This window comes from Pelodiscus sinensis, chromosome 32, assembly GCF_049634645.1.
Source record: "Pelodiscus sinensis isolate JC-2024 chromosome 32, ASM4963464v1, whole genome shotgun sequence".
Lineage (NCBI taxonomy): Eukaryota > Metazoa > Chordata > Testudines > Trionychidae > Pelodiscus > Pelodiscus sinensis.
Window position 1 is genome coordinate 3,785,852 of NC_134742.1, and position 22,392 is coordinate 3,808,243.

The following is a 22,392-nucleotide window of genomic DNA, read 5'->3' on the forward strand; positions in this document are numbered from 1 at the left end:
GTGTTTTGTTAGCCTGTAAGGTGCTACTAGACTATTTGTTGTTGACGTTTTTCCAATTACAGACCAACTCGTTCACCCCTAAAGAGCTCAGAGCTATAAAGTCAGTCACATGATTTTGAAGAGCCCCATGCACGATTACCAAATGCTGGGCTGGCAAGGCTGCTCCTGTCACATAAAAGGGGCTGGGAAGCATCTGGATTCCCCTGCTGGGAATTCTCCGGGAGCAGAGGGTCGGCACATGAGCCCCACGTGGGTCCGACTCCGTGCCCAGTGTCTTGGGGGGATGGGTCTGGGCGGAGCACTGAGAGCTCCAGCTGTTCTGGGCTGGGGAAGTTGCCCTGAATTCAAGCAGCTTCTGGGACCAGTCCAGCCCCAGGACAAGCCCAGACTAGAGCCACCTCTGGCACCCCCATCCCCTGCAGCCCAGAATCTCTCTCACCATTTCCCACTGCAAATCAATCCCAGCCAGGGAAGCACCGAGGGCAGAGCAGTTCTTCTGGCTCTCGGTCCAGTTGGCTTCTAGCTCTGAGAAATAGTAACACTTCCCCTGGTACCCGATCCAGTCGAAGGGGCAGGCGGCCAGCAGGCAGGGAGCACCAGCCGGGCACAGCTCATATGTCTTGGCTGGAGATGAGAAAGCAGCAGGGTGAGAGATTTGCCCGTTTCCCTCTGTACCCAAGAGAACACGTCTCTAGTGACACTGTAACAAGGAACCGACCCTCTCCCCTCCACACACACACGCTCTGCTCCAGGGTTAGCTGAGCCTGTACCAAGGCATGTTCCCCTTTGCAACAAGGAGAGGCCAGCGCTGCCCCCCTCACCTCCTGCCCCCGCATGCTCTGGGTTGGAGCCACATTTCCTGCCCTGGGCTCCTTTGCTACAGCCCAGTTTTGCCCCCTGCAGGCGCAGATGCTACCAGGGAGACCCTGAGCACCAGGCGCAGAGATATGGTCAGTGCAGGCTCCACACTCACCTGGGCGGGTGATGAGGACGATGAGGATGGTGATGACGATGATACAAATGAAGTTGAAACCCAGGCTCAGTGGACGTATCCGGGCTTTCAATGCAGAGAGCCAACCTGTAAGAGACGGAGACGTTAGCGCTCACAGCATCACCTGGAAGTTGCTTGTGAAGGGGGATAGTTTGTAACTAGAGAGAAAAGCTTCGAGCGAATATTTTGATCAGCGTTCCTGCTAAGATTTACCATCTGTGAGCGGAGTGAGTTTTGCTTTGTGCACCAATACTGAGGTGACACCCACCAGTTACTAACAAATATCATATTCACATATACAAAAAAATAAAAAGCACAAATAATAAATCAGCACTTTCACCCATGCAGCTGCATATTGACCACCCCTGCACTATGGGTATGTCTAGACTACATGACTCCCTCGACGGAGCCATGTAACCTAGTTTACCCAGCACAGGCAACGAAGCGGGGATTTAAATAATCCCTGCTTCATTACAATAAACATGGCCGCCATGGTGTGCTGGCAATCAGCTGACCCGGCACAGCGCGGCAGTCTAGACGCGGCTCTGTCGGCTGGGGAAGCTTTGCCAACCCATCCCTTACGCCTCGTGAAACATGGGTGCTGCGTAGGGACCATGGCGCCCAAGCTTGCGCTGCTTGCTCCCCCACGGCAGCCCGGCTGAGCGGTGCAGAAGTCAGCCGAGTGCCATGGCGGGAGGTGAAGGACGTGACTCGGGCAACAGCGCCTCCCAGAGGCAAATGCCAGCATTCCAGCGTTACAGAGTCACGGACATTGGGCTACGATATATATGAAAATGCTAAAGTTTCAAAATAACTTAGTAATGTCTACAGAGTAGGCAGTTAGTTTGAAATAGTGTCAAAACACTGTCAAGCTGGAGGACTTCTTACTCCAACTCCTGTAATCCTCATTGTATGAGAAATAAGGAAAGTCGGAGGGAGAGTGCTCGGTTTCGAAATAAGTGCTTTGTAGACACTCCCAATTTCAATTTCAAAATAAGCTAAACAATTGATGTAGCTCATTTTGAATTAAGCCCTGCTGTGTAGACGCACCCTAAGTGATTACTATTAAAAATAAAATAAGTTAAAATAAAGAGAAACACAAAATACTAAAAGGGCATTAGAACAGTCGATACTGCACAAAGAGAGTAACTCCCTTTTCTTCTTCAAGTGATGTCCCCGTGGATGTTCCACTGTTGGCCACTACAGAACTGAGCAGGGCTGCTCACCAGCCTGCTAAAAAAATTGTCGGTGGAGGTGGGGGAGGGAAATGCATGTAGTCTAGAACATTAACCAATAAGCTTTTAATTATAGGTTAATCGGCTGCACTATTACATCCCTACTACAGAGTAGTATTCAACCTGGATGGAGGGAGTCAGGGTCATTGTTTGGCAGTGGTGGACTAAACTGCGGTAGCCACCGCTGAATCGGACATTAGTTCTGGAAAGACGGCATGGTGTTTAGCCAAAGTGTGGTCTGATGAGCGTGGAACAGCTCGATAAATGTCTCTTAAGGGAAAGTTGTTCAAAAAGGCTGTGGAAGCTGCAGTAGCCGACTAGAACGTGCTCATATTGGATGTTGTAGAGGCTTGTTGGCCAGAGTATGACACCTAACTATGCAGGTCAATATCCACTGTGTTCAGCGATGGAAATAAAAAGCCTTTGAGATTTACAAAATACTCGTGTTCTGTCCAAAAAGAAAGCCAATGCTCATCAGCTATCTAGAATGCGTAGGCTCGCGTCTCGTGGTGAGGCGAGGGGCTTTGGGGAAAAGATAGGTAACGCAGTAGGCTCATTCATGTTAAATGCTGTACAAACTTTTGCTAAGAATGCAGGATGAGGTCTCAATATGACTCTGTCTCTTAGGAAAACCATGTATGGGGGTTCTGCCATAAGGGCCCCAAGTTCCCTGACTCTCCTCACTGAAGTGATAGCTAGCAAAAAGCAGACCTTTGTAAAGAGGAAGGTGAGCGCCACAGTGACCAATGGTTCAAAGAAGGGCCTGGTCAAACAATCCAAAACAAAGTTCAAGTCCCATAATGGGGACGGGGTCCTATGAGGCGGGTATATGTTGTGGAGGCCCCCGAGGAACCTTTTTGTGACAGGATGTGCAAATATGGAGAAACCATCTACAGAGGTGTGAAAACCTGTTAGTGCAGAAAGGTGGACCCTTAGGGTATGTCTACACTAGCCCCCTAGTTCGAACTAGAGTGACTAATGTAGGCATTCGAACTTGCAAATGAAACCCAGGATTTAAATATCCTGGGCTCCATTTGCATGTTCCCAGGAGAGTGCCATTTTTAAATGCCCCGTAGTTCGAACTGACTGCCCGCGGCTACGCACAGCAGTCAGAAGTTAATCCAAACTAAGTACGGGTCATTTAAAAATGACGCCCGCCCGGGAACATGCAAATGAAGCCCGGGATATTTAAATCCCGGGTTTCATTTGCAAGTTCGAATGCCTCCATTAATCACTCTAGTTCGAACTAGGGGGCTAGTGTAGACCTACCCTTAGAGAAGAGAGTGAAAGCCCCAACATCTTAAGGTCTAGCATGTAGTCCAGGATGGAGTTCAGTGGGGACATTCGAGGGTCTCGCTCAGCTCTGACACCACTGAAAGAACTGTGCCCATTTTTGCAGGTAAGTCTTTCACGTAGACGGTCTCCTGCTATGACTGAGAACATCCTTCACCTGCTGAGAACATCGGTCTTCTACTTCTGTGAACCAGAGAGAAGCCACGCCTGGAGACAAAGAATTTGTGGTCGTGGATGCAACATCTTCCCGTGGTTCTAAGAGAGAAGGTCCCATCGGCGTGGCAATGGGTAGGGAGGTTGAACTGCTGGCCGGTGCAGGTATGCATGCCAGGTCTGGCGTGATCATTATGAAGCGATCAGGATTACATAAGCCCCGTCCATGCAAATACTTTGGACCCTGAGAATAAGAGGTATGGGGTGAAAGGGAGGGGGGGAGAGAACATAATACACAGGAGCTGTCCGTTGGATCAGAAATGAATCCCACGGTAAGTGTTTGCCGAGTCCTGCTCGGGAGCAGAATCAGGGGCATTTTGTATTCTGGGGAGAAGCAAAGAGGTCTATTGATAGGCACACCCACTGGTAGACTATTGAGTTGGTGACCTCTGGATGTAATTCAGTGAAGTTGCAGCTCAGGGACTCCGCCTTGGTGTGTACGGTGCTATGAGTGTAACCGAGTTGCGGATGCCCCAGTTCTATAGGCAGATGGCTTCTCCACATACTGAGCGGGTGCCGCTTTGTCTGTTTATATAAAACATCATGGAAATGTTGTCTGTAAAGATTCAAACTGTACCACACAGAATACTGGGCACAAAATGTGTGCATGCATTTCTTACTGCCCTCAGCCTGGAGCTTGATGTGCAATGACGTCTTATGCAGAGAACATTTGCTTTGGACCACGTGGTCGTTCACATAGGCACCCCAGACTAGGAGAGATGTGTCTGTAGTAATTTGTAACATGGGCTTGGTTTCATGGAATGACACCCCTGCCAGGAGACTGTCTGAAGTGGGCTGTGCCCACGAAAACTCACGATACCATCTACATGTTTTGTTAGTCTATAAAATGCTACCAGACTATTTGTTGTTTTTTAAGTTCATCTTAGAGGTGCAAAAACATCCGGAGGTATGGTGTGACGGGGCGCGCCGCCCCCGCACCCCATCCGGCGGCCCGCCCCGCACTCAGCCCGCGATCGCGCTGTCCCTCCTGGGCGCCACCCAGGGAGCACGGCGGGACTGCGGGGCCTGCTCCCTTGCCGCGGCCCGGATAACGGGCGGCGCGGCGGAGGCGGGGCTACGCCCGGACAGTAACGTGAGGCGGGGGCGGAGCCTCGGCGACGTGACGGCTGACGTCACCGGGCACAGGCGCACGGCGGGGGCGGAGCCTGGTGACGTGGCGCATTGCGTCACCCGGGCCGGACGCCGGCGGGGAATTCAAAAGGGGGAGGGAGCGGAAGGAAAGGGGGAGAGCACGGAGGAGCGAGGAGGGGAGGAGGGAGACGGAGAGCGAGTGGAGGAGGAAGGAGCGGACAAGGAGGAGAGAGCGGAGGCGGGAGAAAGAGCGGAGGAGGAGAGGAGAGGAGAACAGAGGAGGAAGGAGGCACAGGGCACTGGAGGAGAGGCACGCAGCACGAGGAGGAGGGAAGCGGAGGAGCACAAGTGGCGAGAGGGACGTTAAAAGGGGGGCAAGCAGACTCACGGCGGGGAGCAGGACGGGCTCCCGCGTTACATGTGGTGGAGAATGTGGTTATTGAACTCTAGATAAAAGCGCACAACCCCAAAACAACTCACCAAAAAAAAAAAAAAAAAAAACACCCACGGGTGGAGGAGTGTCGGGGGGCTCGCCCCTGTCTTGGGGTTGCCACCCCCATCCGAGGCCTAACTCGGCCCGTCTGGGCCTAGCCCTCAAAGTACACTGCCCCTCTCGTAGGGGAAATACGGCCCACCGGCCTAGTCGCAAAGTACAATGCCCCTGTGCTAGGGGAAATACGGCCTCCCGGCCTAGTCCACAGTTTGCAGGCCCAGAGGCCTAGTTCCCAGTTTGCAGGCCCAGCGGCCTAGTTCCCAGTTTGCAGGCCCAGCGGCCTAGTCCACAGTTTGCAGTTTGTTACCCTGCTCCCACGTGCCAGGGTCTCAGGCAGCAGGGGTAGGGGGGTCCGGGCCCTCCCTCTCCACCGGACCCCGACCCAGGGCCCTAGTAGTTTCGGGTGGTTCCCACCACTGGCTCGGCGGGGGCTCCTCCCCGCAACGCCCCGAGCCCTCAGGGGCTTCTCCAGCTCCCTGCCCTGGGTCGCTTCCTACCCCTGCTCGCAGCCTGCCGCGGTCCCACCTGTCGGTGTCGGTCGATGGGCTGTAGTGGTCCTCCCCCTGGCAGCTGCAGAGTTGGCGGGGTCCGTTCCCGCACTCGGGTCGCGGGTGGTCGGTCGGCGGCTCCGGCGTTGGGGCCGAGCCCGGCAGAGGCCCGGCAGCAGCACGCTCAGCTCCCCTGGCGACTCCCTCTCTGGCCAGTGGTCGCTAGCTCCTGCTCGGGTCGCAGTCTGCCCCTTCTGAGCAGGCCCGCAGCCTTTTATACCTTTGCTCCCTTTGGAGCATGCCCAGTAGGGCTGTGTGGGTGGGGCCCTCTCCGCCCCCGGCCCCAGGTGGTTTCCCTGGGCTTGAGTGCGGGGCGGGGCCGCCCCGTCACAAGGAGGTTACGGTGTAACAGGACGCACAGCCGAGTAGAGCCGTGACTGAGCGCAACGCGGAGCCATGGACGCGGCCGACGTGTTCAAATGGCTGACGGACAATCAACACCAGCAGCAGCAACAGCAGACGGCCCTCCTCCAGCAGTTGGCCACGCAGCATCGGGAGCAGCAGGCCCAACTGCTGCGTGACGTGACGGAGCAGTTCCGGGCGCAACAGGACCACTGGGTGAGACAGTGGGAAAATGCGGGCCGGGGGCCAGCCCCAGCGGTCGTGGGGGAAGGGGCGGAGGGTGGGGCCCTAGCCCAGCTCCCCGTAAGATTGACTAAAATGGGCCCTGCCGACGATCCCGAGGCCTTTCTGGTCACCTTCGAAAGAGTAGCCACAGCCGCCCGGTGGCCAGAACAACATTGGGCTACGCTGCTAGCTCCGTACCTTACCGGCCCAGCTCAGCTGGCCTATCGGAGTCTAGATCCACGAGACGCCCTACATTATTACAAAGTGAAAGAGGCAGTCCTGGACCAGCTAGGGGTCACCCCCGAGACCTATAGACAGCGGTTCCAGCAGGAAAAATACGCCCCGGGGGCCCGCCCGCGAGCCGTGGCACAACGGCTCAGGGAGGCGTGTTGGCGCTGGTTAGAACCCGAGCAGCGGTCAGGGCCCCAGGTAGCGGAGAAGGTGGTCCTGGAGCAGTTTATACACATCCTTCCGGGCGAAGGGCAGCGGTGGGTGAGACGGTACCACCCTACGTCTCTGGCCGACGCGGTAACCTTAATGGAGGACTATATGTCGGCCGAGGGGGGCCGGGAAGGGCTCGGGTCCCGAGGGGAACACTCCAGCGGGGCAGCAAGGGAGACCAGACCCCCGCCCCGGCAAGGGGAGACAAGGGGACCGGGTGCCCCCCTCAGCCCCAGCCGCGGTGGGGGCAGACGCCTAGCGCCGGTGTGGAGCCGCCCTGTGAGGGAGGAGCCAATCCCCCGCCCAGCTGCCCTGGAAGAGCGGAAGATCAACCCGCCCCCGGCACAGGGCCCCGGGGGAGCATGCTACCAATGCGGCCAAGAGGGACACTTCAAGCGGGACTGCCCGCTGATGGACTGCTCCTTCACGCAGGTAATGACAGGGCAGAACAGGTCGGGGCCCCAACCCGCGGGAAGGATATTACGTCAGGTGGAGGTAGAGGGCCAGGTAGTCACCACCCTCGTGGACTCAGGTTGCGGCCAGACCCTGGTCCGGGCTGACCTAGTTTCCCCCAGGGAGCCCCGGGGGCCCCCCGTGTTCGTCCAATGCGTACACGGACGCGTCGAGCCATACCCCACTGCCTGGGTGCACTTAAAGGATGGGGGTTCGGAAGGGAGGGCCTACGTCGCCCTTGTACCGGGACTAATATATCCCGTGCTCCTCGGAAGAGACTGGAGCGGGTTCGGGCAGGCCCTCCGGGAGTGGCAGGGAGATCAAGCCGCATTGGCCGGGGAAGATGCAGAGGCCCCAATGAGGGAGCCGGGAACTAGGGCCGGGGAGGACCCGACCGACATAGAGGGTGAGTGGTCCCCCGACTTCGTCCGGGAACAGAGGGAGGACCCCCTCCTGCAGCAAGCATGGGAGAACGCGACCACCGGGGCAGAGGGAGAAAGGGGCTACCCACGCTTTGAGATCCAAGACGACCGCCTATATAGGATCACTGAGGGACGAGAGGACGGGGAGGTGATCACGCAGCTGGTCGTACCGAAGCTACATCACAGGCGGCTGTTGGACCTGGCCCACAGCAACCCCTGGGGCGGGCACCTGGGGTATGAGAAAACGGTGCAGCGCCTATTGCAGCGGTTCTATTGGCCTGGCATATACCGGGCGGCTAAAGACTTTTGCGAATCTTGCCCGGAATGCCAGAGAATGGGACCAGGGAGGGTAACCAAGGCCCCGCTCGTGGCAATGCCGGTGATAGATGTCCCATTCCAGAGGATCGCCATGGACCTGGTAGGACCCTTAGAGCGGACGAAGAACCGGTACCAGTATATCCTTGTGGTAGTGGACTACGCAACCCGCTACCCCGAGGCCGTACCACTTCGGAACGCTACCGCCCCCACGCTCGCGAACGAACTGATTAAGATCTTCTCACGAGTAGGCATACCAGGAGAAATCCTCACCGACCAAGGGACGAACTTCACCTCGGCGCTCATGAGGGAACTGTGCCGCCTGCTGGGGGAAAAACCTTGAGGACATCGGTCTACCACCCACAAACCGACGGGCTCGTGGAGCGGTTCAATCGGACGCTCAAAGGGATGCTCCGGAAATTCATGGAAGAGGAGCCTAAGGAGTGGGACCGAGCCCTGCCGGCACTCCTGTTCGCAATAAGGGAAGTACCCCAAGCCTCCACAGGGTTCTCCCCGTTCGAGCTCCTGTATGGTAGGCAGCCCAGAGGGATCCTGGATATAGTGAGAGAGGCCTGGGAGGCGCAGGAGACCCGAGTACAAGGGACAGTGCAGTACGTCCTGAGGCTCAGGGAAAGGCTACGTCGGGTAGGTGAGTTCGCCAAGCGCAACCTGGAGGAGGCGCAGGGGAAGCAGGCCCGCTACTATAACCAGAATGCCCGGTTGCGCACCTTTCAGCCCGGGGATAGGGTTCTCCTCCTGTTGCCCGAACAATCCTCAAAACTGTTAGCTAGTTGGCAGGGCCCCTTCGAGGTGATCAGGAGAGTCGGGGACGTGAACTATGAGATTAGGATGCCCGGGAAACGGAAGACAACCAACATTTATCACGTCAACCTGCTTAAAGCGTGGCGGTCCCGGGAGGCCCTGGCGGGGTGGGGCTCAGAACCGAGGGAAGAAGAGGTGGCCGCCCGGCCCCACCTGGGCCCAGGCCTCACGCCAGGGCAGAGCAGGGGACTACAAGAAACCTTGTGGAGGTTCTCTCAGGTCCTGACAGAGACACCAGGACGGACCGACCTGGTCCAGCACCCCATCGTGACCGCACCCGGTCGCCCCGTGAGGGAGCCGGTCAGGCCACTGCCCAGGAAACTGTGGGGAACGGTACGTGACGAGGTGGACAAAATGCTGCGGTGGGAGGTGATCGAAGAATCCCGCAGTGCGTGGAGAAGTCCCATCGTACTGGTCCCTAAGAAGGATGGCACTACCCAATTCTGCATCGATTTCAGGAAGGTCAACGCAGTGTCTGTGTTCGATGCCTACCCAATGCCGAGGATAGATGAGTTGTTGGAGCGGCTGGGGAATGCCCGATACTTGTCCACTATCGACCTATCGAAAGGGTACTGGCAAATCCCACTGGCGGAGGAGGCCCGCGAGAAAACCGCGTTCTCCACGCCGTTCGGCCTATACCAATTTAAACGGATGCCCTTCGGCCTCCATGGCGCCGCTGCCACGTTCCAGAGGCTAATGGACCAAGTCCTCCGGCCTCACGGGGCATACGCAGCGGCCTATATCGACGATATAATCATCTTCAGCGCAACTTGGACCGAACACCTACGGCAAATAGAGGCGGTATTGTCCTCCCTTCAGGAAGCCGGGCTCACCGCTAACCCCGCGAAGTGTCAGTTTGGCCAGCGGGAGGTGTCGTACTTGGGGTACACGGTGGAGGGAGGACAGATACGACCCCAAATCGGGAAGATGGAGGCATTACGAAATTATCCCCCCCCGAGCACGAAGCGCCAGGTCCGGCAGTTTTTGGGGCTCGCCAGTTATTATAGGCGTTTTGTGCCCGACTTCGCGTCCGTGGCGGCCCCGTTGACGGACCTAACCAGGAACGCGGCCCCTAAGAGGGTGCGGTGGGACCCCGAGTGCGCCCAGGCCTTTGAGACCCTAAAGCAGAGGCTAACTCAAGCCCCCGTACTGGCGCAGCCTGACTTTTCCCGCCCATTCATTTTACAGACGGACGCCTCCGAGCGCGGGCTCGGTGCGGTATTGTCCCAGGGGGAAGGAGAGGAAGAACATGCTATAGTATATGTGAGCCGCAAGCTACTCCCGCGGGAGCAGCAGTATTCAACGATAGAGAAAGAGGCTTTGGCGGTTAAGTGGGCCGTTGACATGTTACGATATTATCTCCTAGGCAGTACGTTCACGGTGGTGACCGACCACGCACCCCTCCGGTGGCTCCAGGCTATGAAGGACGCCAACCCCCACATCCAGAGGTGGTACCTGGCGCTGCAGCCCTACCGGTTTAAAGTGAGCCACCGGGCGGGGAAGGACCACGGGAACGCAGACTTTTTTTCCAGAATACCCGAGGAGACCCCAGAGACACGAGGGGAGGAACGGGCGAACCTGGAGGGGGAGGTGTGTGACGGGGCGCGCCGCCCCCGCACCCCATCCGGCGGCCCGCCCCGCACTCAGCCCGCGATCGCGCTGTCCCTCCTGGGCGCCACCCAGGGAGCGCGGCGGCACTGCGGGGCCTGCTCCCTTGCCGCGGCCCGGATAACGGGCGGCGCGGCGGGGCTACGCCCGGACAGTAACGTGAGGCGCGGGCGGAGCCTCGGCGACGTGACGGCTGACGTCACCGGGCACAGGCGCACGGCGGGGGCGGAGCCTGGTGACGTGGCGCATTGCGTCACCCGGGCCGGACGCCGGCGGGGAATTCAAAAGGGGGAGGGAGCGGAAGGAAAGGGGGAGAGCACGGAGGAGCGAGGAGGGGAGGAGGGAGACGGAGAGCGAGTGGAGGAGGAAGGAGCGGACAAGGAGGAGAGAGCGGAGGCGGGAGAAAGAGCGGAGGAGGAGAGGAGAGGAGAACAGAGGAGGAAGGAGGCACAGGGCACTGGAGGAGAGGCACGCAGCACGAGGAGGAGGGAAGCGGAGGAGCACAAGTGGTGAGAGGGACGTTAAAAGGGGGGCAAGCAGACTCACGGCGGGGAGCACGACGGGCTCCCGCGTTACATGTGGTGGAGAATGTGGTTATTGAACTCTAGATAAAAGCGCACAACCCCAAAACAACTCACCAAAAAAAAAAAAAAAAAAAACACCCACGGGTGGAGGAGTGTCGGGGGGCTCGCCCCTGTCTTGGGGTTGCCACCCCCATCCGAGGCCTAACTCGGCCCGTCTGGGCCTAGTCGCAAAGTACAATGCCCCTGTGCTAGGGGAAATACGGCCCACCGGCCTAGTCGCAAAGTACAATGCCCCTGTGCTAGGGGAAATACGGCCTCCCGGCCTAGTCCACAGTTTGCAGGCCCAGAGGCCTAGTTCCCAGTTTGCAGGCCCAGCGGCCTAGTTCCCAGTTTGCAGGCCCAGAGGCCTAGTCCACAGTTTGCAGTTTGTTACCCTGCTCCCACGTGCCAGGGTCTCAGGCAGCAGGGGTAGGGGGGTCCGGGCCCTCCCTCTCCACCGGACCCCGACCCAGGGCCCTAGTAGTTTCGGGTGGTTCCCACCACTGGCTCGGCGGGGGCTCCTCCCCGCAACGCCCCGAGCCCTCAGGGGCTTCTCCAGCTCCCTGCCCTGGGTCGCTTCCTACCCCTTGCTCGCAGCCTGCCGCGGTCCCACCTGTCGGCGCCGGTCGATGGGCTGTAGTGGTCCTCCCCCTGGCAGCTGCAGAGTTGGCGGGGTCCGTTCCCGCACTCGGGTCGCGGGTGGTCGGTCGGCGGCTCCGGCGTTGGGGCCGAGCCCGGCAGAGGCCCGGCAGCAGCACGCTCAGCTCCCCTGGCGACTCCCTCTCTGGCCAGTGGTCGCTAGCTCCTGCTCGGGTCGCAGTCTGCCCCTTCTGAGCAGGCCCGCAGCCTTTTATACCTTTGCTCCCTTTGGAGCATGCCCAGTAGGGCTGTGTGGGTGGGGCCCTCTCCGCCCCCGGCCCCAGGTGGTTTCCCTGGGCTTGAGTGCGGGGCGGGGCCGCCCCGTCACAAGGAGGTTACGGTGTAACAGGACGCACAGCCGAGTAGAGCCGTGACTGAGCGCAACGCGGAGCCATGGACGCGGCCGACGTGTTCAAATGGCTGACGGACAATCAACACCAGCAGCAGCAACAGCAGACGGCCCTCCTCCAGCAGTTGGCCACGCAGCATCGGGAGCAGCAGGCCCAACTGCTGCGTGACGTGACGGAGCAGTTCCGGGCGCAACAGGACCACTGGGTGAGACAGTGGGAAAATGCGGGCCGGGGGCCAGCCCCAGCGGTCGTGGGGGAAGGGGCGGAGGGTGGGGCCCTAGCCCAGCTCCCCGTAAGATTGACTAAAATGGGCCCTGCCGACGATCCCGAGGCCTTTCTGGTCACCTTCGAAAGAGTAGCCACAGCCGCCCGGTGGCCAGAACAACATTGGGCTACGCTGCTAGCTCCGTACCTTACCGGCCCAGCTCAGCTGGCCTATCGGAGTCTAGATCCACGAGACGCCCTACATTATTACAAAGTGAAAGAGGCAGTCCTGGACCAGCTAGGGGTCACCCCCGAGACCTATAGACAGCGGTTCCAGCAGGAAAAATACGCCCCGGGGGCCCGCCCGCGAGCCGTGGCACAACGGCTCAGGGAGGCGTGTTGGCGCTGGTTAGAACCCGAGCAGCGGTCAGGGCCCCAGGTAGCAGAGAAGGTGGTCCTGGAGCAGTTTATACACATCCTTCCGGGCGAAGGGCAGCGGTGGGTGAGACGGTACCACCCTACGTCTCTGGCCGACGCGGTAACCTTAATGGAGGACTATATGTCGGCCGAGGGGGGCCGGGAAGGGCTCGGGTCCCGAGGGGAACACTCCAGCGGGGCAGCAAGGGAGACCAGACCCCCGCCCCGGCAAGGGGAGACAAGGGGACCGGGTGCCCCCCTCAGCCCCAGCCGCGGTGGGGGCAGACGCCTAGCGCCGGTGTGGAGCCGCCCTGCGAGGGAGGAGCCAATCCCCCGCCCAGCTGCCCTGGAAGAGCGGAAGATCAACCCGCCCCCGGCACAGGGCCCCGGGGGAGCATGCTACCAATGCGGCCAAGAGGGACACTTCAAGCGGGACTGCCCGCTGATGGACTGCTCCTTCACGCAGGTAATGACAGGGCAGAACAGGTCGGGGCCCCAACCCGCGGGAAGGATATTACGTCAGGTGGAGGTAGAGGGCCAGGTAGTCACCGCCCTCGTGGACTCAGGTTGCGGCCAGACCCTGGTCCGGGCTGACCTAGTTTCCCCCAGGGAGCCCCGGGGGCCCCCCGTGTTCGTCCAATGCGTACACGGACGCGTCGAGCCATACCCCACTGCCTGGGTGCACTTAAAGGATGGGGGTTCGGAAGGGAGGGCCTACGTCGCCCTTGTACCGGGACTAATATATCCCGTGCTCCTCGGAAGAGACTGGAGCGGGTTCGGGCAGGCCCTCCGGGAGTGGCAGGGAGATCAAGCCGCATTGGCCGGGGAAGATGCAGAGGCCCCAATGAGGGAGCCGGGAACTAGGGCCGGGGAGGACCCGACCGACATAGAGGGTGAGTGGTCCCCCGACTTCGTCCGGGAACAGAGGGAGGACCCCCTCCTGCAGCAAGCATGGGAGAACGCGACCACCGGGGCAGAGGGAGAAAGGGGCTACCCACGCTTTGAGATCCAAGACGACCGCCTATATAGGATCACTGAGGGACGAGAGGACGGGGAGGTGATCACGCAGCTGGTCGTACCGAAGCTACATCACAGGCGGCTGTTGGACCTGGCCCACAGCAACCCCTGGGGCGGGCACCTGGGGTATGAGAAAACGGTGCAGCGCCTATTGCAGCGGTTCTATTGGCCTGGCATATACCGGGCGGCTAAAGACTTTTGCGAATCTTGCCCGGAATGCCAGAGAATGGGACCAGGGAGGGTAACCAAGGCCCCGCTCGTGGCAATGCCGGTGATAGATGTCCCATTCCAGAGGATCGCCATGGACCTGGTAGGACCCTTAGAGCGGACGAAGAACCGGTACCAGTATATCCTTGTGGTAGTGGACTACGCAACCCGCTACCCCGAGGCCGTACCACTTCGGAACGCTACCGCCCCCACGCTCGCGAACGAACTGATTAAGATCTTCTCACGAGTAGGCATACCAGGAGAAATCCTCACCGACCAAGGGACGAACTTCACCTCGGCGCTCATGAGGGAACTGTGCCGCCTGCTGGGGGAAAAACCTTGAGGACATCGGTCTACCACCCACAAACCGACGGGCTCGTGGAGCGGTTCAATCGGACGCTCAAAGGGATGCTCCGGAAATTCGTGGAAGAGGAGCCTAAGGAGTGGGACCGAGCCCTGCCGGCACTCCTGTTCGCAATAAGGGAAGTACCCCAAGCCTCCACAGGGTTCTCCCCGTTCGAGCTCCTGTATGGTAGGCAGCCCAGAGGGATCCTGGATATAGTGAGAGAGGCCTGGGAGGCGCAGGAGACCCGAGTACAAGGGACAGTGCAGTACGTCCTGAGGCTCAGGGAAAGGCTACGTCGGGTAGGTGAGTTCGCCAAGCGCAACCTGGAGGAGGCGCAGGGGAAGCAGGCCCGCTACTATAACCAGAATGCCCGGTTGCGCACCTTTCAGCCCGGGGATAGGGTTCTCCTCCTGTTGCCCGAACAATCCTCAAAACTGTTAGCTAGTTGGCAGGGCCCCTTCGAGGTGATCAGGAGAGTCGGGGACGTGAACTATGAGATTAGGATGCCCGGGAAACGGAAGACAACCAACATTTATCACGTCAACCTGCTTAAAGCGTGGCGGTCCCGGGAGGCCCTGGCGGGGTGGGGCTCAGAACCGAGGGAAGAAGAGGTGGCCGCCCGGCCCCACCTGGGCCCAGGCCTCACGCCAGGGCAGAGCAGGGGACTACAAGAAACCTTGTGGAGGTTCTCTCAGGTCCTGACAGAGACACCAGGACGGACCGACCTGGTCCAGCACCCCATCGTGACCGCACCCGGTCGCCCCGTGAGGGAGCCGGTCAGGCCACTGCCCAGGAAACTGTGGGGAACGGTACGTGACGAGGTGGACAAAATGCTGCGGTGGGAGGTGATCGAAGAATCCCGCAGCGCGTGGAGAAGTCCCATCGTACTGGTCCCTAAGAAGGATGGCACCACCCAATTCTGCATCGATTTCAGGAAGGTCAACGCAGTGTCTGTGTTCGATGCCTACCCAATGCCGAGGATAGATGAGTTGTTGGAGCGGCTGGGGAATGCCCGATACTTGTCCACTATCGACCTATCGAAAGGGTACTGGCAAATCCCACTGGCGGAGGAGGCCCGCGAGAAAACCGCGTTCTCCACGCCGTTCGGCCTATGCCAATTTAAACGGATGCCCTTCGGCCTCCATGGCGCCGCTGCCACGTTCCAGAGGCTAATGGACCAAGTCCTCCGGCCTCACGGGGCATACGCAGCGGCCTATATCGACGATATAATCATCTTCAGCGCAACTTGGACCGAACGCCTACGGCAAATAGAGGCGGTATTATCCTCCCTTCAGGAAGCCGGGCTCACCGCTAACCCCGCGAAGTGTCAGTTTGGCCAGCGGGAGGTGTCGTACTTGGGGTACACGGTGGGGGGAGGACAGATACGACCCCAAATCGGGAAGATGGAGGCATTACGAAATTATCCCCCCCCGAGCACGAAGCGCCAGGTCCGGCAGTTTTTGGGGCTCGCCAGTTATTATAGGCGTTTTGTGCCCGACTTCGCGTCCGTGGCGGCCCCGTTGACGGACCTAACCAGGAACGCGGCCCCTAAGAGGGTGCGGTGGGACCCCGAGTGCGCCCAGGCCTTTGAGACCCTAAAGCAGAGGCTAACTCAAGCCCCCGTACTGGCGCAGCCTGACTTTTCCCGCCCATTCATTTTACAGACGGACGCCTCCGAGCGCGGGCTCGGTGCGGTATTGTCCCAGGGCGAAGGAGAGGAAGAACATCCTATAGTATATGTGAGCCGCAAGCTACTCCCGCGGGAGCAGCAGTATTCAACGATAGAGAAAGAGGCTTTGGCGGTTAAGTGGGCCGTTGACATGTTACGATATTATCTCCTAGGCAGTACGTTCACGGTGGTGACCGACCACGCACCCCTCCGGTGGCTCCAGGCTATGAAGGACGCCAACCCCCGCATCCAGAGGTGGTACCTGGCGCTGCAGCCCTACCGGTTTAAAGTGAGCCACCGGGCGGGGAAGGACCACGGGAACGCAGACTTTTTTTCCAGAATACCCGAGGAGACCCCAGAGACACGAGGGGAGGAACGGGCGAACCTGGAGGGGGAGGTGTGTGACGGGGCGCGCCGCCCCCGCACCCCATCCGGCGGCCCGCCCCGCACTCAGCCCGCGATCGCGCTGTCCCTCCTGGGCGCCACCCAGGGAGCGCGGCGGCACTGCGGGGCCTGCTCCCTTGCCGCGGCCCGGATAACGGGCGGCGCGGCGGAGGCGGGGCTACGCCCGGACAGTAACGTGAGGCGGGGGCGGAGCCTCGGCGACGTGACGGCTGACGTCACCGGGCACAGGCGCACGGCGGGGGCGGAGCCTGGTGACGTGGCGCATTGCGTCACCCGGGCCGGACGCCGGCGGGGAATTCAAAAGGGGGAGGGAGCGGAAGGAAAGGGGGAGAGCACGGAGGAGCGAGGAGGGGAGGAGGGAGACGGAGAGCGAGTGGAGGAGGAAGGAGCGGACAAGGAGGAGAGAGCGGAGGCGGGAGAAAGAGCGGAGGAGGAGAGGAGAGGAGAACAGAGGAGGAAGGAGGCACAGGGCACTGGAGGAGAGGCACGCAGCACGAGGAGGAGGGAAGCGGAGGAGCACAAGTGGCGAGAGGGACGTTAAAAGGGGGGCAAGCAGACTCACGGCGGGGAGCAGGATGGGCTCCCGCGTTTCATGTGGTGGAGAATGTGGTTATTGAACTCTAGATAAAAGCGCACAACCCCAAAACAACTCACCAAAAAAAAAAACACCCACGGGTGGAGGAGTGTCGGGGGGCTCGCCCCTGTCTTGGGGTTGCCACCCCCATCCGAGGCCTAACTCGGCCCGTCTGGGCCTAGCCCTCAAAGTACACTGCCCCTCTCGTAGGGGAAATACGGCCCACCGGCCTAGTCGCAAAGTACAATGCCCCTGTGCTAGGGGAAATACGGCCTCCCGGCCTAGTCCACAGTTTGCAGGCCCAGAGGCCTAGTTCCCAGTTTGCAGGCCCAGCGGCCTAGTTCCCAGTTTGCAGGCCCAGAGGCCTAGTCCACAGTTTGCAGTTTGTTACCCTGCTCCCACGTGCCAGGGTCTCAGGCAGCAGGGGTAGGGGGGTCCGGGCCCTCCCTCTCCACCGGACCCCGACCCAGGGCCCTAGTAGTTTCGGGCGGTTCCCACCACTGGCTCGGCGGGGGCTCCTCCCCGCAACGCCCCGAGCCCTCAGGGGCTTCTCCAGCTCCCTGCCCTGGGTCGCTTCCTACCCCTTGCTCGCAGCCTGCCGCGGTCCCACCTGTCGGCGCCGGTCGATGGGCTGTAGTGGTCCTCCCCCTGGCAGCTGCAGAGTTGGCGGGGTCCGTTCCCGCACTCGGGTCGCGGGTGGTCGGTCGGCGGCTCCGGCGTTGGGGCCGAGCCCGGCAGAGGCCCGGCAGCAGCACGCTCAGCTCCCCTGGCGACTCCCTCTCTGGCCAGTGGTCGCTAGCTCCTGCTCGGGTCGCAGTCTGCCCCTTCTGAGCAGGCCCGCAGCCTTTTATACCTTTGCTCCCTTTGGAGCATGCCCAGTAGGGCTGTGTGGGTGGGGCCCTCTCCGCCCCCGGCCCCAGGTGGTTTCCCTGGGCTTGAGTGCGGGGCGGGGCCGCCCCGTCACACCCCCCCCCCCCCTTAAGTGGGTACCTATCCCCTCGCCCGTTCCCGTCTCTTCTTCCCCCACTCTGGAAAGGAAATCAGCATTCGTGTGCGCCTTCCCTGGGCGATGGGTTATACTGAAATTGTACGGCTGTAAAGATAGATACCACCGCATTAAACGGGGGTTCGTCTCTTTCATGCTATTTAACCATTTCAGGGGGGCATGGTCTGTCACCACCTGAAACGTGTTGCCCAATAAATAATATCTTAGGGCGTCTATAGCCCACTTTATTGCCAGTGCCTCCTTTTCTATGGTAGCGTAGTTCTGTTCTCGTGGGAAGAGCTTGCGGCTCAAATATACTATCGGGTGCTCCCCTCCCTCTGCCTGTTGGGACAGCACTGCCCCCAAGCCTCTTTCTGAGGCATCCGTTTGCAGTAGGAAGGGCTTTGAAAAATCTGGGTGGAACAGGACCGGGGCTTTAGTAAGCTGGTCCTTCAGTGTCCTGAAAGCCACCTCACAGTCCGCTGACCATTGTACCTTGTTCGGCTGGGTACTTTTCCTGAGGTCAGATAGAGGGGCTGCAATGTCCGCAAAACCGGGGATAAACCGGCGATAGTACCCCGCAAGCCCCAAGAACTGGCGTACCTGCTTTTTGGTTGCGGGTGTCTTGCACTCCTGCACGGCTTTCACTTTGTCCACCAGCGGTCGTACTGTCCCTTGCCCGACCGTGTACCCCAAGTAGGTTACTTCCCGGCGTCCCAGCTGGCATTTCCGCGGGTTGGCTGTGAGGCCGGCCTCCTTCAGGGACTTCAATACGGCTTCTAAATGCTGCAGATGGGCCGTCCACGTTGGGCTATAGATCACCACGTCATCTATATATGCGGCTGCGTAGGCGTGATGGGGCTGTAACAATCGGTCCATTAATCGTTGGAACGTGGCCGCTGCCCCATGCAGTCCGAATGGCATGGTCACGAATTGAAACAGGCCCCATGGTGTAGGGAAGGCCGTCTTCTCCTTAGAGGCTGGTGTCAGGGGGATCTGCCAATACCCTTTCGTCATGTCCAGGATGGAGAAGTATTCCGCTTGGCCGAGCCGTTCCAAGAGCTCCTCGGTTCAGGGCATCGGGTAGGCATCGAACCGCGAGATGGCATTCACTTTCCGAAAATCGATGCAGAATCGCGTCGTGCCGTCTGGCTTCGGGACTAGAACTATGGGACTCTTCCACTCACTATGAGATTCCTCCACCACTCCCATCTCTAGCATGGTCTGGAGTTCCCGCTGGACTGTTTCCCACATCTTCCTAGGGAGGGGCCTGTGTTGGTCTCGCACCTTATGGCCTGGCCGGGTAGCGATGTGGTGATGCGTGGTGTGGACGCGGCCGGGTTGAGTGGAGAAAAATGGCGCGAACCTCTGGGCCACTCGCTGTAATTCTCCCCGCTGTACTGGATTCAACTCGGGCCCCATCGTTACCTGAGCCTCCCCCTGGAGGTCCTCTACAGCTGGCCCGAGCTCTGGCTCCGGGGGATATGGGGTGACCAGTAGTCCTTCGGCGGTCTTCCACTCCTTCAAGAGGTTGATGTGGTATAATCGTACCTCTCTCCTCCTCCCCGGCAGCCTCACTTCGTAGTCCACCTAAGAGGGTGCGGTGGACCCCGAGTGCGCCCAGGCCTTTGAGACCCTAAAGCAGAGGCTAACTCAAGCCCCCGTACTGGCGCAGCCTGACTTTTCCCGCCCATTCATTTTACAGACGGACGCCTCCGAGCACGGGCTCGGTGCGGTATTGTCCCAGGGGGAAGGAGAGGAAGAACATCCTATAGTATATGTGAGCCGCAAGCTACTCCCGCGGGAGCAGCAGTATTCAACGATAGAGAAAGAGGCTTTGGCGGTTAAGTGGGCCGTTGACATGTTACGATATTATCTCCTAGGCAGTACGTTCACGGTGGTGACCGACCACGCACCCCTCCGGTGGCTCCAGGCTATGAAGGACGCCAACCCCCGCATCCAGAGGTGGTACCTGGCGCTGCAGCCCTACCGGTTTAAAGTGAGCCACCGGGCGGGGAAGGACCACGGGAACGCAGACTTTTTTTCCAGAATACCCGAGGAGACCCCAGAGACACGAGGGGAGGAACGGGCGAACCTGGAGGGGGAGGTGTGTGACGGGGCGCGCCGCCCCCGCACCCCATCCAGCGGCCCGCCCCGCACTCAGCCCGCGATCGCGCTGTCCCTCCTGGGCGCCACCCAGGGAGCGCGGCGGCACTGCGGGGCCTGCTCCCTTGCCGCGGCCCGGATAACGGGCGGCGCGGCGGAGGCGGGGCTACGCCCGGACAGTAACGTGAGGCGGGGGCGGAGCCTCGGCGACGTGACGGCTGACGTCACCGGGCACAGGCGCACGGCGGGGGTGGAGCCTGGTGACGTGGCGCATTGCGTCACCCGGGCCGGACGCCGGCGGGGAATTCAAAAGGGGGAGGGAGCGGAAGGAAAGGGGGAGAGCACGGAGGAGCGAGGAGGGAGACGGAGAGCGAGTGGAGGAGGAAGGAGCGGACAAGGAGGAGAGAGCGGAGGCGGGAGAAAGAGCGGAGGAGGAGAGGAGAGGAGAACAGAGGAGGAAGGAGGCACAGGGCACTGGAGGAGAGGCACGCAGCACGAGGAGGAGGGAAGCGGAGGAGCACAAGTGGTGAGAGGGACGTTAAAAGGGGGGCAAGCAGACTCACGGCGGGGAGCAGGACGGGCTCCCGCGTTACATATGGTAACTCTCTCGTTTCAAGAGTGACGGGATGGGATATACACGGTTGCTATCCAGCGTTGAAAGCAACAAAAGTACAGATGGGCATGATGGAATACGTAAATAGTTGAAGCCATGTGAGGTAGTAAAGTTTGCAGATGATACCAAACTGTTTAGGATAGTCAAGACAGAAGCAGACTGTGAGGGACTCCAAGAAGATCTCACCAAACTGAGTGATTGGGCAACAAAATGGCAAATGAAATTTAATGTGGATAAGTGTAAAGTAATGAACATTGGGAAAAATAACCCCAACTATAGGTTTAGTATGATAGGGGCTAATTTGGCTATGACATATCAGAAAATTGATCTTGGAGTTATTGTGGACAGTTCTCTGAAAACTTCCACGCAGTGTGCAGCGGTGGTCAAAAAGGCAAATGGGATGCTAGGAATTATTAGGAAAGGGATAGAAAATAAGACCCAGAATATCTTACTGCCCCTGTATAAAACTATGGTACGCCCACAACTTGAATACTGTGTACAGATGTGGTCTCCTCACCTCAAAAAAGATATTTTGGCCTTGGAAAGGGTTCAGAAAAGGGCAACTACAATGATTAGGGGTTTGGAATGGGTCCCATATGAGGAGAGGTTAAAGCGACTGGGACTTTTCAGTTTAGAAAAGAGGAGACTGAGGGGGGATATGATGGAGGTTTATAAAATCATGAGTGGTGTGGAGAGGGCCGATAAAGAAAAGTTATTGATTAGTTCCCTAAATAGAAGAACTAGAGGACACCAAATGAAATTAATTGGTAGCAGGTTTAAAACTAATAAAAGTTCTTCTTCACACAGCGTGTAGTCAACCTGTGGAACTCCTTGCCAGAGGCGGCTGTGAAGGCTAGAACTATAATAGAGTTTAAAGAGAAACTAGATAATGTCATGGAGGTTAGGTCCATAAAAGGCTATTAGCCGGGGGATAAAAAGGTGTCCTTGGCCTCTGTTTGACAGAGGCTGGAGAGAGATGGCAGGAGACAAATCGCTTGATCATTGTCTTCGGTCCACCCTCTCTGGGGCACCTGGTGCTGGCCACTGTCGGCAGACAGGATACTGGGCTAGAAGGACCTTTGGTCTGACCCAGTACGGCCGTTCTTATGTCCTTATGTTCATGTGACCCATCAACCGGGGGCAGGTGAGTATCGTGGTAGAAGGGGTCACGGATATCGTGTTTATGAGGTCTTGTATAGCTATGAAGTGTTGTCAAGGTAAGTATGCATGGGCTGAGCTTGAATCTAGGCGAGCGCCAATAAACTTTGTCTTCGACTGGGTGCAGCGTTGATTTCTGTTCGTTGATTAGAAGGCCTAGAAGACCAAAGCGGGCTCTGGTTATGTTCATCATGGAGGTGGTTTCCTCCCATGATGCCCCTTCTATCAGGCAGTCGTCGAGGTATGGAAAAATGATGACGTGTTGTTGTTTGAGGTATGCAGCGATCACTGCTAGTACCTTTGAAAATACCCGGGGAGCCGATGAAAGGACAAAAAGTAGGTCCTTGTATTGTTAATGGTCTGGTCCGAGAGTAAAACATGTAACGCCTGTGTGCTGGATGAATGGTGACATGAAAGTAAGAATCTTGCAGGTTGAGGGTTGCGAACCAGTCCCGTTGATTAACCCCAGAATAATTGTGGTTAGCGTGACTATCTTGAGTCAGTGTTGCTTGAGAAATTTGTTCAGTTTGCAGGAGGTCAAGGACTGGTTTCCAAGCCCTCGTTTTTTTCCTCTGTCAAGAAGTAATTTGAGTAGAACCCGCTTCCATGAAATTCCTCGGGTCCTCTTTCTACGGCCCAAGTCACG

At 58.8% G+C, this 22,392-nt stretch overlaps 1 protein-coding gene across 1 annotated transcript in view; it reads right to left on the reverse strand.

Annotated features, from left to right (window-relative positions):
• The window catches only part of LOC102446064 (C-type lectin domain family 2 member B-like), a 33,460-nt gene that overhangs the window by 2,791 nt on the left and 8,277 nt on the right, over nucleotides 1–22,392 (reverse strand). Inside the window, exons 3-4 of the mRNA XM_075913763.1 lie at nucleotides 974–1,078; nucleotides 440–624 (exon numbers count right to left, since the gene is read on the reverse strand). Coding sequence (XP_075769878.1) covers nucleotides 440–624; nucleotides 974–1,078 — 290 coding nt within the window. The remainder of the gene's footprint in view (nucleotides 1–439; nucleotides 625–973; nucleotides 1,079–22,392) is intronic.